The sequence below is a fragment of the Mycteria americana genome, chromosome Z (assembly GCF_035582795.1).
Source record: "Mycteria americana isolate JAX WOST 10 ecotype Jacksonville Zoo and Gardens chromosome Z, USCA_MyAme_1.0, whole genome shotgun sequence".
Lineage (NCBI taxonomy): Eukaryota > Metazoa > Chordata > Aves > Ciconiiformes > Ciconiidae > Mycteria > Mycteria americana.
The window spans coordinates 16,840,822-16,855,458 of NC_134396.1; the positions used below are offsets into that span (position 1 = coordinate 16,840,822).

At 35.7% G+C, this 14,637-nt stretch overlaps 1 protein-coding gene across 6 annotated transcripts in view; it reads left to right on the forward strand.

Moving 5' to 3' along the window:
• SREK1 (splicing regulatory glutamic acid and lysine rich protein 1) overlaps positions 1–14,637 on the forward strand; it is a 42,645-nt gene that overhangs the window by 11,999 nt on the left and 16,009 nt on the right. For 3 of the 6 annotated variants that reach the window (XM_075488480.1, XM_075488479.1, XM_075488478.1), the window contains exons 3-7: positions 7,020–7,135; positions 8,614–8,778; positions 9,645–9,823; positions 10,424–10,554; positions 12,056–12,170. In XM_075488480.1, coding sequence (XP_075344595.1) covers positions 7,020–7,135; positions 8,614–8,778; positions 9,645–9,823; positions 10,424–10,554; positions 12,056–12,170 — 706 coding nt within the window. Of the gene's footprint in view, positions 1–1,955; positions 5,555–6,605; positions 6,730–7,019; positions 7,136–8,613; positions 8,779–9,644; positions 9,824–10,423; positions 10,555–12,055; positions 12,171–14,637 lie in introns of all 6 variants that reach the window. The other 3 variants (XM_075488481.1, XM_075488482.1, XM_075488483.1) reach the window with 3 other exon arrangements.

Genomic DNA, 14,637 nt, shown 5'->3' on the forward strand with positions numbered 1-14,637 from the left:
GTGAATACTAAATTTACAAGTGTTCCTTTAACTACCTTTAAGGCCATACTTTTACAGATGTGTTGAATACAACGTAGTTCATATTATTAGTACAATATACCAGATCTGAATAGGGTTATATGAAGCATGGCCCTATGGTAGGCATGTTGCTGGAGTTAGGCAGAGCCCCATTGACTTCATTGGGATCATTGTGGAATTAAGCATCTGCCCATTTGATTCTGGACATTTTGCCTCTTTGGAGTAGAAACATTCCAGTTTGGTGGAGTAAACCTAAGTTCACTCTGAATATGGTAGCTGTTTTGCCATGAACAACAATACTTAGAATGATTGAACCATAAACTGCAGCGAGTCCAGAAATACCTCCTATTCACATAACTTTTCTAATTGCAAGAGTCAGGTTTTGTTTCAAAAAATACTGATGACTTCTTAGAGTTTGTTAACAGTGATCCCAGAGTACCATTTTTTGGCATATTTGCCACATCATGGTCTGGGTAGTAGGAGATTAGTGCTGCTGTAATAATGGTCTGGGATGTTCCTAGCAAACTCTGACAAGTCTCCAAAACTTCATAGACTCTGTAAGTACTTTCACTAAAAGCTATATTGACCTACAATATACTGCCTATTCTTGTAGCCTTCTTAATAGGGGCATATGGCACATATATTTGTCTTTGTGAAGCCTAGATTTTTAGTTGCTTTTATGCCTTGTTTTTGGGGCTTTTTGGTTTTATTTTTTGAACTTGTTCTTAAACCACAAAGAGGTTATTGCTGTATCCACTTGAAGCTCTGTGGAGGCTAATGGGACCAGAGTCCTTACTATTGAAAAATTGCCCCTAAATAATTGACTACAAATTATTCAAGCTCTTAGTTTTACATTTCATTGAAAAGACCTTAACACTGGTTCAGTATTGCCAGAGAGGGAAGATTGCCGCCTAATGAATGAACAACACTTCCTGGTGTTTTTCTTGTGATGAGATCACTGCCTGACGTGATATGGCAACAGGCAGGTAAAGCTACATTTTCCTGTGTCTCTTGATGGTGGACAATGAATGGAAGGAGAATAAAATAAAAGTTCTGACAAATCGTGTTCCAACCCCATCGGTAGCTGACTTATTAGGCATTTCTGAGAAAACCTATTACAGAAAAGTTGTCACTGTTCAAAATCATTCTGGACCCCACAGAGATTTATGCATAATTAGGTGAACAAGTGGTTGGGTTGTAAGGTCAAATTTTTTTTAAAGTCAGAATGCTGTTTCTATGTAACTTTCTAACAGAGTCACTGATTTTAATTTATAAAGATGTGAATTTATATAGGTTCATATAACTTTCTGAGGAATTTATTGTGTGGAATAAGTATGGCTTTGGAGAGCACAGCGCAAGATTTTTGATTCAGTATGTATCATGTGATGCATTGTTAATGGAGTCAGTGGAGTGTATCACAGGCTTTAAAAGTAGTGATGGCTATATTCTACCAGGAGGTAAAATTATATCCTTGGCCAACAGTGCCAGTAATAAAACATTTCATGCGCCGAATCGAACATAGAGGAGAGGTAAAACAGAACTCTGAAAACTTGGTTTTAAAAACCAGAATAAAATCTGAAACTTGGAGTGGTAAATCAAGGGAATATGAAGGGAAACAGTGGTAAATCAAGGGAATATGAGGAGGGAATCACTACACAATGAAAACAATGTTAATTTTGTGACATTTAATAAACAATTTAACAAAAATGTAATTGTAAATGAAGTAACATTATTAAGCTGTCAAAATATGACTTTCTTGTGTGTGTATCGGTAGGTTTTTCTTTAAACGTTATACTTTGAGAACACAAAGGTTGAAAGATAAACAAAGATGCCACCCTAATCATTCTAAATTTTATGTCCACATTATCTGGTAGATGGATTTTGACTATTAATTTGGTTTTGTATGTTTTCTCTGTGTGATATTTGTGCATTATTAGATGACTAGACTGGCCAAGGCAGACCTGTTACACTTGCCTGAGTTAGGCATTGTTTGCCATGCCACTAAACCTGCCGCCAAGTGAAACCTTCATGGGGGAAATGAGATCGAAGTCTGGCCTGCTGAAGATGGACGCCCTGTCTCTGTTTTTATTTTATTTTGCTTTCTTTCCTTTGTTTCTTTTTTTATTTATTTTTATTTTATTTTGTCCCTTTTTTTGTTTTGTTCTGTTAAATCTCTTTCCCTTGTACTTGTGAACTGGTACTTCAGTTCTGTAAAAATGGTGTTTTGTAAAGGGTTCACAGTGTTTCATTTTGAAGTTGACCTGAAGTTGCTTATGAATGGTGGATGGTATACACAGAATTTAGAATATGATTGATTTTTATGCTGTGAATTACAGAGAAATTTGATGTGGAATATGTTTAAGCATCTAAATTCAACAGATGAACACATTGTGTCAGAAGACAGGAATAGAGAAAAACATATCAGTTTTAAGATATATTCTTTCATAAGTTATGCTTTATGAGTTTATCTTGGAAAAGGACAGTTTAAACTCTTACTTCTGGAGAAATTGAGTTCACAAAGTAAAGTCATGATCTTTCTCTGCTATTTTTCCTCTTCTCAGCAGAGTAGTTTTATTTTAGGTTGCATGGTCTGTTTAAAAGAAGGCTTACTATTTATGTCTAATATGAAGAGTTTAAAATAATTATTTCTGAAATTGAACTTTCATGAATATTGAATGTCATGAAATACTTGTTTGCTTCTGATGAAACCTTGCTCCAGTGAGGTCAGTGGCAGTAAGATTTCATCGTTTTGTTTTTGTAATTTGCAGAAAAAACTGTTTACCACTCATAAGTACAAATGCAGCCTGAAGTTTTGGTTGGAATGTGTTATGTGAGGCACATTGTCTTTTAACACTGTTATTTGTGGGAAGGTTGAATCAGTTCTCTCTGTGTGTGTGTGTGTGTGTGTGTATGTGTATATTGCACTTAGACATGCTCCAGTGGTGGTTATTTCAACAAGAGGTTTTAAAAAAAAAAAAAAGGAATCAAAAAAAAGTCTTGTCGGTCATCTCACAATCTCAGAAGCCCTGGCAGTTCATGCTGGAGTGATTGAGAAGTTCTCATCCGTAAATGATGTTCTTCCTTCTTGTGAAATGGAAGCCCTGAAACAGAAGTGGTGGACCAGGTGGTGTGTCTAGTCCTCAGGCATTGCTCTTCCCAGCCAGCTGCATTGGGATCAATTGGTTTCACTCTGGTAATGCACCGGGCTGTGCATTGCAGCCGGGAAGAGCTTTGCTTCGTGATCTCTGTTGGATTTAGCTGTGGCAGTTGAGGTAGTTTCCAGTAGGTGTAATCTCTTTAATCACTGCTGCTAAATACAATAAGAATCATGAATTGGATCACACAGAAATTATTTTATTTGCAAGTGTGCATTTTCCATTGATTTAAAATAGCAGGAAAATAACAGTTCCTTTAATTATGTTTAGAGTAGATGTGAACTGTAAGTATTTTTAAAACAAGCGAACTTACTTATTGCAGAAGCAGTTTTGGGGGAGGATTAACCATGTAGTTTCAGTACAAAGAGTAGGAAATTAATTTCTTCTGAGCACTTTGAGGGGGGATAAAAATACTGTGATTAGTATTTGCTTAACACAGATACTTCTGTTCAGTATTTAGCAAAATGGATTCTGGTGTGGATTAGGTTGACTAGGGCTCTTAAGCACTTTGATGATACAAAGAAGTAACAACCGTAACTGATATTTAGGACAACTGTACCTTTCCTAAGAAGCGTAAGGTGTCTCTAGGCAATGCAGAGCTGATCTACATCTGCTTCCAGATTCTTTGCAAAGTGAAGAATCAATAAATAAATGATCAGAGAATCCGTAATTTACTAAACACAAGAGATTCTAAGAAATCTTTCTAAGGATGTTGTATAGATGTGGCATATTTATTTTGTCTGTTTCCCTCATTAGAAAATAAATATCTTTACCTCATTTACATTCAGCTTTTAAATACCATGAGTTTAAAAACCGAACCAGTTACACTTAAACTAAAGTGTCCTAATTTGTTGTGTCATAACCCACAGGTTTTGTTGTATCTTTGTGGGCTTGTATTCCTTTTATAAATACATTCATGTAGATAAAACTCCAAAACATAAAGCCTGTAACTCATGAGGTTATTTGGCCTCACATATTAATTTGTTTTTCAAAACTGTCTAAAGAACAGGGAAGTAAGTTTGCAAGGTATTTCAGGTTTTCTTTTTTTTCCCCACAACAATTTGTTTTCTATAGACTTATTAGGAAGTTTGACCTGGTCTTAAAAAACTGGAAAAAGATCTTTTGAAAAGACAGTATCTTTGAATATATAGGAAAATTTTCAGGATTCTGTCTGTAGCGATAGACCCTTTCTCATTCTTGAATAAAATAAATGAATCTTTTGTTTGTGTCATGGAACTGACCAACTAGATTTTGTATTTAAAATAAAACATTACATTGTTGAAGGACCAAAGTATTCTGGAAATAATGCTGCTAACTTTACAATTTAGATATGCATGTTTTTCATTCTTTGAACTGCTATAACGGTGCACTTGACCGAAAGAGTTCAGTGGATTCCTTGAGCAACATTTGAGCAAATGAATAATACCAATTCTTTCAGTAAGATGACCCATAAACTTAAAGTTTAGGCTTGTATTTAAGTACCTTTCTGAACTTGACTCATTGTCTGTTTAGTTATGTGCCTAACTCAGTTCCTATTTAAAAGGGCTAAATGCCTAAGCATCTCTTAAGTTTATCTGGTTAAGTGTGTATTGAATTGGCTGTATGTAAGCGCATACTTAAATTAGGCATATACTTATGTACATTACTGACCAAGGATCTAAATTAGAATGCAGACACACCACTTTAGGAGCCATTTCTGCCATTGGATTTACTTCAGCCATGTCTGTTGATCCTATAGAAACCTGAATGAGTATCCAGTTAATTGCAAGATCCTAGCTGTTTGGGATAAGGTCTGGTTCGTTAGTAATTTGAAAACACTTATTAGTCATTTGAAAATACTTATTTCAATTTTCAGAAGAAATGATACATAATTCTATGCCTAATTTGCATGCACAGCTGCTGGAACTGTGTATTCGAAACCCTGTTAGTTAGCTACATATTAGGCAGGATGTGCAGCAAAGTACCTGATACTCATGAGCAGTCAGGCAAATCAGGTACACCTCTCATTGCATGCCTGACTTCAAAATGAGATCTGCAAAGAGTGCTGAACATTGTGATGATGACTCAGATTCATGCATGTTTTTTAAAAAGCCCTGGAAGTCATTATTGCACAGTTAATTCTTAAGTGCTAATAATTTTCCTATTTTTCTCCTTTAGATAGCAAAATCAAGTGGTTTGTTACAAGTTAAGGAGCAAGGTGCCTCAAAATTTAACATAAATAAAATAAACGTAAATAGGAAGCATGAGAAAAAAATGGGTACTGTTATTTTATCTTTTCTATTCCACCCATGCTACGTATAAATTAAGTTTCATTTAGATTTGTTTTGTCCTTTGGTCATATCCAACTGTAACCCAGTCCTTGCTGCAGATCTGTAGAACAGGTTTGCAACACTTTTTTCTTTTCATTTTTTTAAAGTAGTATGTTTCCTGTGGGGTCTATTGGAACTTGTATAGCTAAAACTGCACAGTGTTTTGAAACTTACCTCATATTTTGCTTTTTGATAAGAATATTTATATATTAATTTTTAAATCCTGAAGTTAGGGGTTTAATAGTTAAAATATATACAGTTTGAGCCAAAGCAGTAAAAGCCACTGGTGCAGTATGTGTATATACCTTGACTTTTAAAACAATGTTTAAATAACAGCATTTATTTTATTAAAGTGCACGGGGTAATACCGAATGGCTCAGTTGGATAGCATTTATACAATTATGCCAGTAATTTTGAATAGATCATAGATACCTAGTATAGTTAGAACTTCTTCCTGTAGCTTTTCAGTTTAGTGTTTAACATTTGTACTGGTTTAAATACCTTTGTATTTCAAATTTAATATGTACACTTAATTGTAATCATAATTGTTTTAACTATTAAATCTTTTGATTTTTGAAGATTTTTTGGTTCATTTAGCAGTCTAATTGTGACTAACGTTGAATGAAACCTGCTTTTAATTCAAATTAGATATTATTTAAACTTTTAGCATGACGGGGGAATATAATCTGGTTGAAATAGTAGGAAATGCATATTTTGGGAAAATACAGCTTGCTTAGCTGATCAGTTATGATTTTCTTCAATTTCAGTAAATTTAGAGCTAATTTATTAAAGTTTCAGATAACCTGAGGTGACCTAGAACGCGAGACAGTACAAATCTAAATTTTTTCTGCCCTTCCCTCCTCCACCTCCAACTTCACCTGTAGTATGTATTGTGTGGAGTCACAGTAGTTCAGTACTTTTTGTTTTATTTTTATTTATTTTTACATCCAAAGTAGGTAGCACCAGAGGAATAAAAAAAGCACAAATTTTAGTTAGCACATACTTTGGGGTTTTTTTTGTTTTTGTTTTTTTTCTTTTACTGATTTGGTTATTTGCCATTTCTGGGGATTAAACTTTAAAAAATGTTCTTCTTTTCTGTATCTGATGTTCTGTGTGCTATTAGTGATGCAGCCAACACGAACGGTTGTCATGTGTAAAACAACTTTCGATCACCGCGAAAACACCGCCCTGGGAAAGCGTCCATGCTTGATATCGTTTGGTTCATGAACATTAAGTTTCCAGTACAGGTGACCCATAGCTCAAAGTGTTAAATAATTGTATACATTATTCAGTTTTTAAAATAATAATCCATTAATGAGATTGCTAGTCTTTGAAGTTTTGCTCACTTTTGTTTTTCCTGATAGAGCAGGGTAAAAGGAAAAACTTAAGTTCTTATTTGTTTCTTTGTAAGGATCTGGTAGATAGATTCATTGTTATTTATTACATTTTTAAATGCAAGGGTAATTGTAAAATCATAGAAAGAGTAACATCTGTGTAGTGTTCCAACTCTGTGTAACGCTTTCATTTGCTTCTTCAGGTAAAATCCCAGATGAAGCCAAAGCCCTTTCTCTATTGGCGCCTGCTCCTACTATGACAAGCCTGATGCCTGGTGCAGGGTTGCTTCCTATACCTACACCAACCCCTTTGACTACAGTAAGTAAAATTCAGTTGCTGTTTGATTTCTGGTTTCCTCTATACTCAATAGCCTTTTCTGTGTTCGGAGAACAAGAACTATCTGATGTATGGATGTTGTCCTCTTGTATGCTAGATCAGTGAGGATTTAGCTGTGGTGCCTCTTTTGAGGGCAGATCACAAGATGTCCACGCACTACCTTTCCTGGGTTTTTTCTTTCAGATTATTATTTTGCAAAATAGTGGGTAAATACTGATTTTGGTTGTGTCCATTTTAATTGTTGTCCTTCCCTAGACCCATTAATTTGGTCCAGTGGCAGTGCTATCCACCTCCTAAAAAATTTTTAAAACATAATAGTTACATTGACACAGTTCTTCGGAATATTAAAATGCTGCATTAGGGTGCTTTTAATTGATATCTCTACAACAGGGCTTTTGACTGTTTGTCTAACCATGTTTTCACTACAAAAAGCATAGGAGCTAGCTGCTGCTACTTCTGCTCAGTTCCCTTTTGCCTCTGTAAGCCTTTCTTGACATCAGCAGGCTGCTGTGACCTATTCAGGGAAAATTTCAAGTTAAAATAGAGTAGTGTCCTTGTTTTGGCTGGGATGAGAGTTAATTTTCTTCCTAGCAGCTGGTATAGTGCTGTGTTTTGGATTTTAGTATGAGAATAATAGTGATAACACACTGATGTTTTGGCTGTTGCTAAGTGGTGTTCACACTGGTCAAGGACTTTTCAGCTTCCCATGCTCTGCCAGGTGCACAAGAAGCTGGGAGGGAACACAGCCGGGAGAGTTGATCCAGACTGGCCAAAGGGCTGTTCCATACCATATGATGTCATGCTCAGTATAGAAACTGGGGGGGGAGAGGGGGGGGGTGTTGGCTGGGGGTAGCAATCGCTGCTTGGGAACGGGCTGGGTGTTGGTCGGCAGGTGGTGACCGGTTGTATCACTGGGTTTTTTTCCCCTGGGTTTTTGTTCCTCTCTCGCTCCCTTGTGGTTTTCCTTCTCATTACTTTTTTTTTTCCCCCAATTATTAAACTGTTCTTATCTCAGCCCACAAGTTTTCTTACTTTTGCTCTTCCGATCCTCTCCCCCATCCCACTGGAGCGAGCAGTTGTGTGGTACTTAATTGCTGACTGGGGCTAAACCACAACAATTAGCAGTGTCTGAAGGCATCTTACTCAATTTGATTGACTGTGCAAGCATTAAAAATTCAAGCCTATATGTTTACTGATTGATATACTGCATCCCTGGCTAGACCACTTTGATAAGATGTTAACCGATAGCCCACAGAAAATCTGAACTATAGAAGATTATTTATGGGTAGATTTTTATTCTTTAAAAAAAAGTGCTCAGCCAGGACCTTCAAGTTTAAAGTCTTGTCTGTATTCATTAGATCTATTTTTTAAAAAATGCACAAGGCAGGCAAGTATTAACAAGTGAAGTATCTCCCACTAGTGCTTGGTTGCAAAGCATATTCTGTTTTTGTGTTTTGCAGCTCGGTGTTTCACTTGGCACTTTGGGGGCTATACCAGCAGCAGCATTGGACCCTAACATTACGGCACTGGGAGAAATACCACAACCACCAATTATGGGGAATGTGGATCCATCCAAAATTGATGAAATCAGGAGAACAGTCTATGTTGGAAACTTGAATTCCCAGGTAGCTTTTTTTTGTGTAATGGAAGTAGTAATGAAAGGTGTAGAATTGTAATTTATGAATTCTAATATGTGTTAAAAGAGTTTTCGTTAGTTGATGACAACAGGAATTGAAACAAAAAAAACCCCTCTTTTTGGTTACTTAGTGATATTTTGAATTTTGAATGCTCCTGTGCCAATCAGATCAGACCAGACTGTGGAATTCATTCTGGCAGGATACCAGAGAAATCACACTGTAGCTGAATTCAAGAAACATAATTATGATTGTCCGTGTTGATCAAATGTCCAGCTGGGTTGTGTTAGCTGAGCAATGCCTCAGAAGTCATGAGACCATGGTAGCTGTCCCGCACAACGTTGTGCAGTTGCTTAAATACAGTAAGAGAGAATGATGTGTTCCAGTGGAAGTTGCAAAATTAGCATAAATAGCTTTGAGTTTCTATAACAGGAAAGTTAGGTCTGTCAGAAACTTGGTTTATTAGCAATTGATTGAATTAATTGAAAAACAAATTTTTTTAAATTGATCAAAATTCACAGTCAATAGCTTGGACACAGGTGTATAAGGAAATTCGTCATCAGTTATTTTGAATGAGTTGCCTGAAAACTGCAAAATCCTGTGCAAATGCTTTTTTAACCTAGATGTAGGACTTCAGGTCTTGAGGTTGCACTATTTTAAATTGTAGTATATTCTTTAGATTAATGGAAGAAAAAATACCGTTCTTTCTTGAAGTGTAACATTACCAAATTCATGTCATCTGTGTAATAATGGTGAGATATCTTTCCAAAATCTGTAGCTCTTAGATTACCTGATATATTGGATAAGTGGTTTTCATTATATATTTTACTTCAACTGAGCTCTTCGACTCTTTCTAGACTACAACAGCAGATCAGCTGCTTGAATTCTTTAAGCAAGTTGGAGAAGTCAAATTTGTCCGAATGGCAGGTGATGAGACGCAACCAACACGATTTGCTTTTGTGGAATTTGCAGACCAAAATTCTGTACCTCGTGCACTTGCCTTTAATGGAGTTATGTTTGGAGACAGGCCACTGAAGTAAGAAATTAATTATCCATATGACTATTGAATGAGAGATTTCTTTGTATCCTTATACATTTATGACTCTGATGTGCAGGAAGCTGCTGTGATGACTATTTTTTCAATGTAAGGACCTATTGTTAGCAAACTGGAACATTTTTATAAACTCCAACTTCAAGGTTGGGCATAACTTTCTCTGAGAAGAATATGGATGGTATTGAGTAAAACATATTTATATTTAATCTTGAGATAGTGGAAGCTATAATAGTGAAAGAATCTGCAAAGTCCTTAGTTCTAATTAAGCTTTCTATATGATGTGTATGTAATTAGCAGGCGTTAATGTAGACATTTGACCTGAAATAGAGAAATAGATTCCTAGACTTCCACTAGAAAATATTTTAACACAGAAATATTGTGCCACATTTATTTAAAAGTGGTAAGATTTGAAAGCAATAAAAGACATTTCAGGGACTTAGAACAGATACTTAGAAAATCTGTAGTTTTGCTGAACTTTGAGGCTTTTAGTCGTACATGGAAGTTGAGGTGTTTTCTTAGTTGTTTTTAATTTTCCCTTTTCAAGTGTTTGGGAGTTTAAGGTTTTATTTTTCCTTAATTTAGAATAAATCACTCCAATAATGCAATAGTGAAGCCTCCTGAAATGACACCACAAGCTGCTGCCAAGGAACTGGAAGAAGTGATGAAGAGAGTAAGGGAAGCCCAGTCTTTCATATCTGCTGCTATTGAGCCAGGTAGGTATGTTATGTTCATTACCTAACAGACACGTTCTGTGTGTACCTTGGCACACTCTTTTAAGAGCATTTTCAAACACAGAAAAAGGGTACTCAAAGGTGAACAATGTGTGTTGGAGAAAAAAGAAAATAATCAAAATTGTGTTCATGCAACAAAGCAGTGGAATGAAGCTGAATTTTTATTTCATCATGTCTTATTTTCAGATACATGCTCACTGAATGTTTTAAAAAATACAAAGTTAATACTAGATTAATACTTAATGTTGGTGCTTTTTAAGTTCAAAGCACTTACAGACTTTTAAAGGAAAATGCTTTATATTTTGTTTTGTTCTCCTGTAGCACCCATTAATGCCATAGTTTCATGATCAGAGGGAGCTAGCATGGTTCTGAAAGCAGTAATATTATGCTTTCCTTATTTGCAGCAGGTTAGTTTTGTCCCTGTGCTGTGCTCTTCATGCTGGCTCAAGACTGTGTGCATCCTCATAGCAAATGGGATCAGAGAATGAATCTGGGATAAAACTTAACATATCGTAAAGGACTTTTTTTCATCCAGATTGGTTCCCTGATCCCTATTAACACTGAGATGCCAGGTCAAGGAGGAAGGTGTTGGTGGGTTGAGAGGTTAGACAGACATTTCAGTGCTGATTTATGCTGACTTAAACTGATTGCAAAACCACAGCATAAAAAAATGTTCAACTGGTTAAACTTGCAGTTGAGATCCTCCTTTTTCTTTTACTCAGCGAGGTTTTGTCATTCTTCTTATTAACAAACCCAGACACTGTCTTACGTAGGTTAGATAGTGCAGAGTCTTGAGGAGGTTTTTGGGGGCGGGGTGGATGAGTATTTTCTGTTGTTTTTTAGGGTTGGAAGAAAAGTAGTTCTAACATTTCCTCAATGTTAAGCAGCAGAATAACAATCTTTTAGAGTCTGAACCAAAGTCTGGTGAGGTCACTGTTAAGGTTTCTGTTGACTTCCTGGCCTTTGGATCAAACTTTTCACCCTGTTCTCTCCATCCCTTCCTCCCGCAAAACAAAGTTTGAGGAATAAAACTTCAATATTTGTACAGTGGTTGAAATATCTAAAAGTATAGAAAGTAGTAATTATTATTTACATTTTATGCTTGTTTTCAAAATTGTGCCCTCTAAATTTACTCTATTCTTCTCAGGTTATTTTAAAAAAAATAAAGTAATTATATTAAATAATAGACCAAGAGGAGAACATGTTGTGATCTTGTGCATTGTGGCAGCAACATAAATCCCATTCCTAATAGAGCTAGCTGTTTATAATTATCTGGTTTATGTGTACTGCTGCAGGATGGCTGCACTCAACGAGTATATGCAATGACTTTCTTGGATGTTTCTGAAGGATATTTGCAAAGAAGGAAGATGTGCAAAGAGTAGGCCCCTTGCACTATATGTGGTACATTCCACTTGTGCCAGATTGTTAACTGGGATCTTTAAATGTTCTGAGCTTACACTGCAAAGTGGTTTTTTCCTCTCAGAGTCTGGAAAGAGCAGTGAAAGAAAAGGCGGTCGATCTCGTTCCCATTCTCGTTCAGAATCCAGGTCTAGCTCAAAATCCCGATCTAGAAGGAAAAGATCACACTCAAAACACAGGTAGGTATGGGTTTTATTTTGGTCTAAGGGATCATACTGGGTTTTTTTGAGTGATGGTGGTTACTGAGATTTCTTACTGAGTTATAAGACAAGTATCCTCATAGAGAAGATTACTAACTTACACTGAGCAGATCAGAGTAACCAGGAGCTTTGTCTCTGAGCAGGTACTCTTTCCCTCTAAATGCTAAATGTTTTCAGGATTACTTTCAGTTAAAACACACTAGAAAGCACTTTTTATGCCATCTGGCATAACTATTTCTATGGTTTCATGGTACATTTTGTGCCCTGTATTTTAAAAAGAAATAGTTACCTGTATTTTTTGGATTGAACATGTAGTTTATTGTTAACACCCTGAGCAGATAGGCTGGCTGGGTTTGCTAGTACAAAGTTCCTGATGTCCTGAACTTCTAAACATAAAGTTAACAAATGCAGTATTTTTATTTACTGTACTGTAAATGTAAAGCTATGGTTTTTAAAAGCAGAAGAAAAAGGCTTAAGGGGCAGTTTTTTGTTCTTCAGATTTTGTTTGCTTTGCTAAATTTGTTCAGCTCTGAAACAGGCTTTGGAATATGGGAGGAAATAAAATTACTAGATCACCCTTAAAGTATACCCATTGAGATTTTTTCCAAGAATGAGACAGTCTTGCTATGTGAGACTTACAAACGCTTCCTGAAATGATTGAGATTCTTTCAGTGTCAGGAATGTCTTCTGAGCATTTGTGTAATCATTCTGAAGATATTTGGCTACATTAAGTACTAAAAAAATAGAAATTCAGAATGTATTTGATAGCTTACACTTTAAAAAGGTAAGTGTTGTCAGTGCTGCAGCAACAGCTCTGTTGCATCCTTTCATGCATTGTCTTTTAACAAGGCAACTAGAATTCTTTTAGATGCAGAAAAGCTGGCCAGAGGGAGTTATCATCAATTATACTACCAAACAAATAAGATATAAGTGCAGGCTTCAGTTTTGCAGTAGGGAGACACCACAGTACATGTTATCTAATGACATCAAAATATTAGGTACCTTTTTAATGCAAGAAGAATCATTTGGTCACTTCCTTATTGCTTACTTCTCTGCTATTTCTCTAACTCAGGACATAACTGAAAAACAATCTTTGTTTTGTATAACACTGCAATACTCTCAGTACTATTTTCTATTGACACAAACCAAACTGATTTTTAGAAGATAAACTTGCTTTTTTTATTTGTGGAAAACTTGTGCTTTAAACAACTGTTGATGGTTATATTTTGTTTTGTTTTGTTTTGTTTTTTAAATGATTTACCACTGCTACTGTCAGTTTTGAGAACACGCTGAAAAAAGGCCAGTCTGACCTGTTGAGGCAACTTCATCCCTAAGAATAAACTATCCTTACCACTTCCCTGTTTTACTGTTTTATAAAACACTTAAATCGTTTTCATCTCTACAATATAAAAGTTATTCACTGTCTTATTTTGACTCAGTTGTAATTAATTTGCCCTGTAGTTGGTTTGTATTTCTGCACTGGTAAGCAGAGCAAAGGTGTAGGTAAAAAATGGTTGCCTCTCCTCTCCTCTTGGTATATATTACTCTGTGTGTCTTGAGCTGCAGAAGACAGGTGGAGCTGGTATTTTTTGTACCTGCCTGTTCTTCAGGATTTATTGAGTAATATACATGGCCTTTCTGTCTTTGGTAAGTTAAACTTCATGGTACCTTAACCTCTCAGGCAAAATACCCAATTATGTGGTTTTTTGAAACAATGTTCAAATTCAGCTTTTTAGTTTTTCTTTCCTAGGGAGTATGATCTTCCAAAAATAGGGAATATTTTGGAAAAAAAGAATATAGTAATTTTTAAAAGTCTTATTTTCTTCATCAAATCTGTGACTATACTATATATGTTTATCAGAAGACTTTAACTGTATTTTTATCAGAGTATCTGCACATTGTTTGCAGTCCTTATTTATCATGTGGTAAATTACAATTCCTTTCCTTGAGAATTCTTATAATTAAAATCCATGCTAACAAATCCTTTCAACTGATGAGGTAACTTGTCTAAATGCTGAATCACAGATAGTGGGGGGTTTTTTGTTTGTTTTGGTTTGGTTTTTCAAAGTTCATTTAAATTGTAAGGCTGGAGCACAAAGCAGAAAGAGACCAGTTGAAGCCATCTTTCTTCAGTGATCAAGACTGCAATAAGTGACTGGGCCTGGAAAAGAAACAAAATGTAACTAATTATTTTTACAAGCTGCTAGAAATTGTCTACAGTAGATTTTATGCACTGTAATTTGCTAAGGACAGCTATCCTAATATGATATGAATTTATATTTTCCAGAATGTTCATGGAGGTTATTATGAAACATGGGTATTACTTAAATGGTGCGTTGTTTCAAAGGAGGGCATGTGCACCTGGTGAAGCACAAAGTATCCATATTTGCAAAAATGTTGGTAGGCAGTATATAACTGAGGTGTAACTCTTCATATAATTTTATGT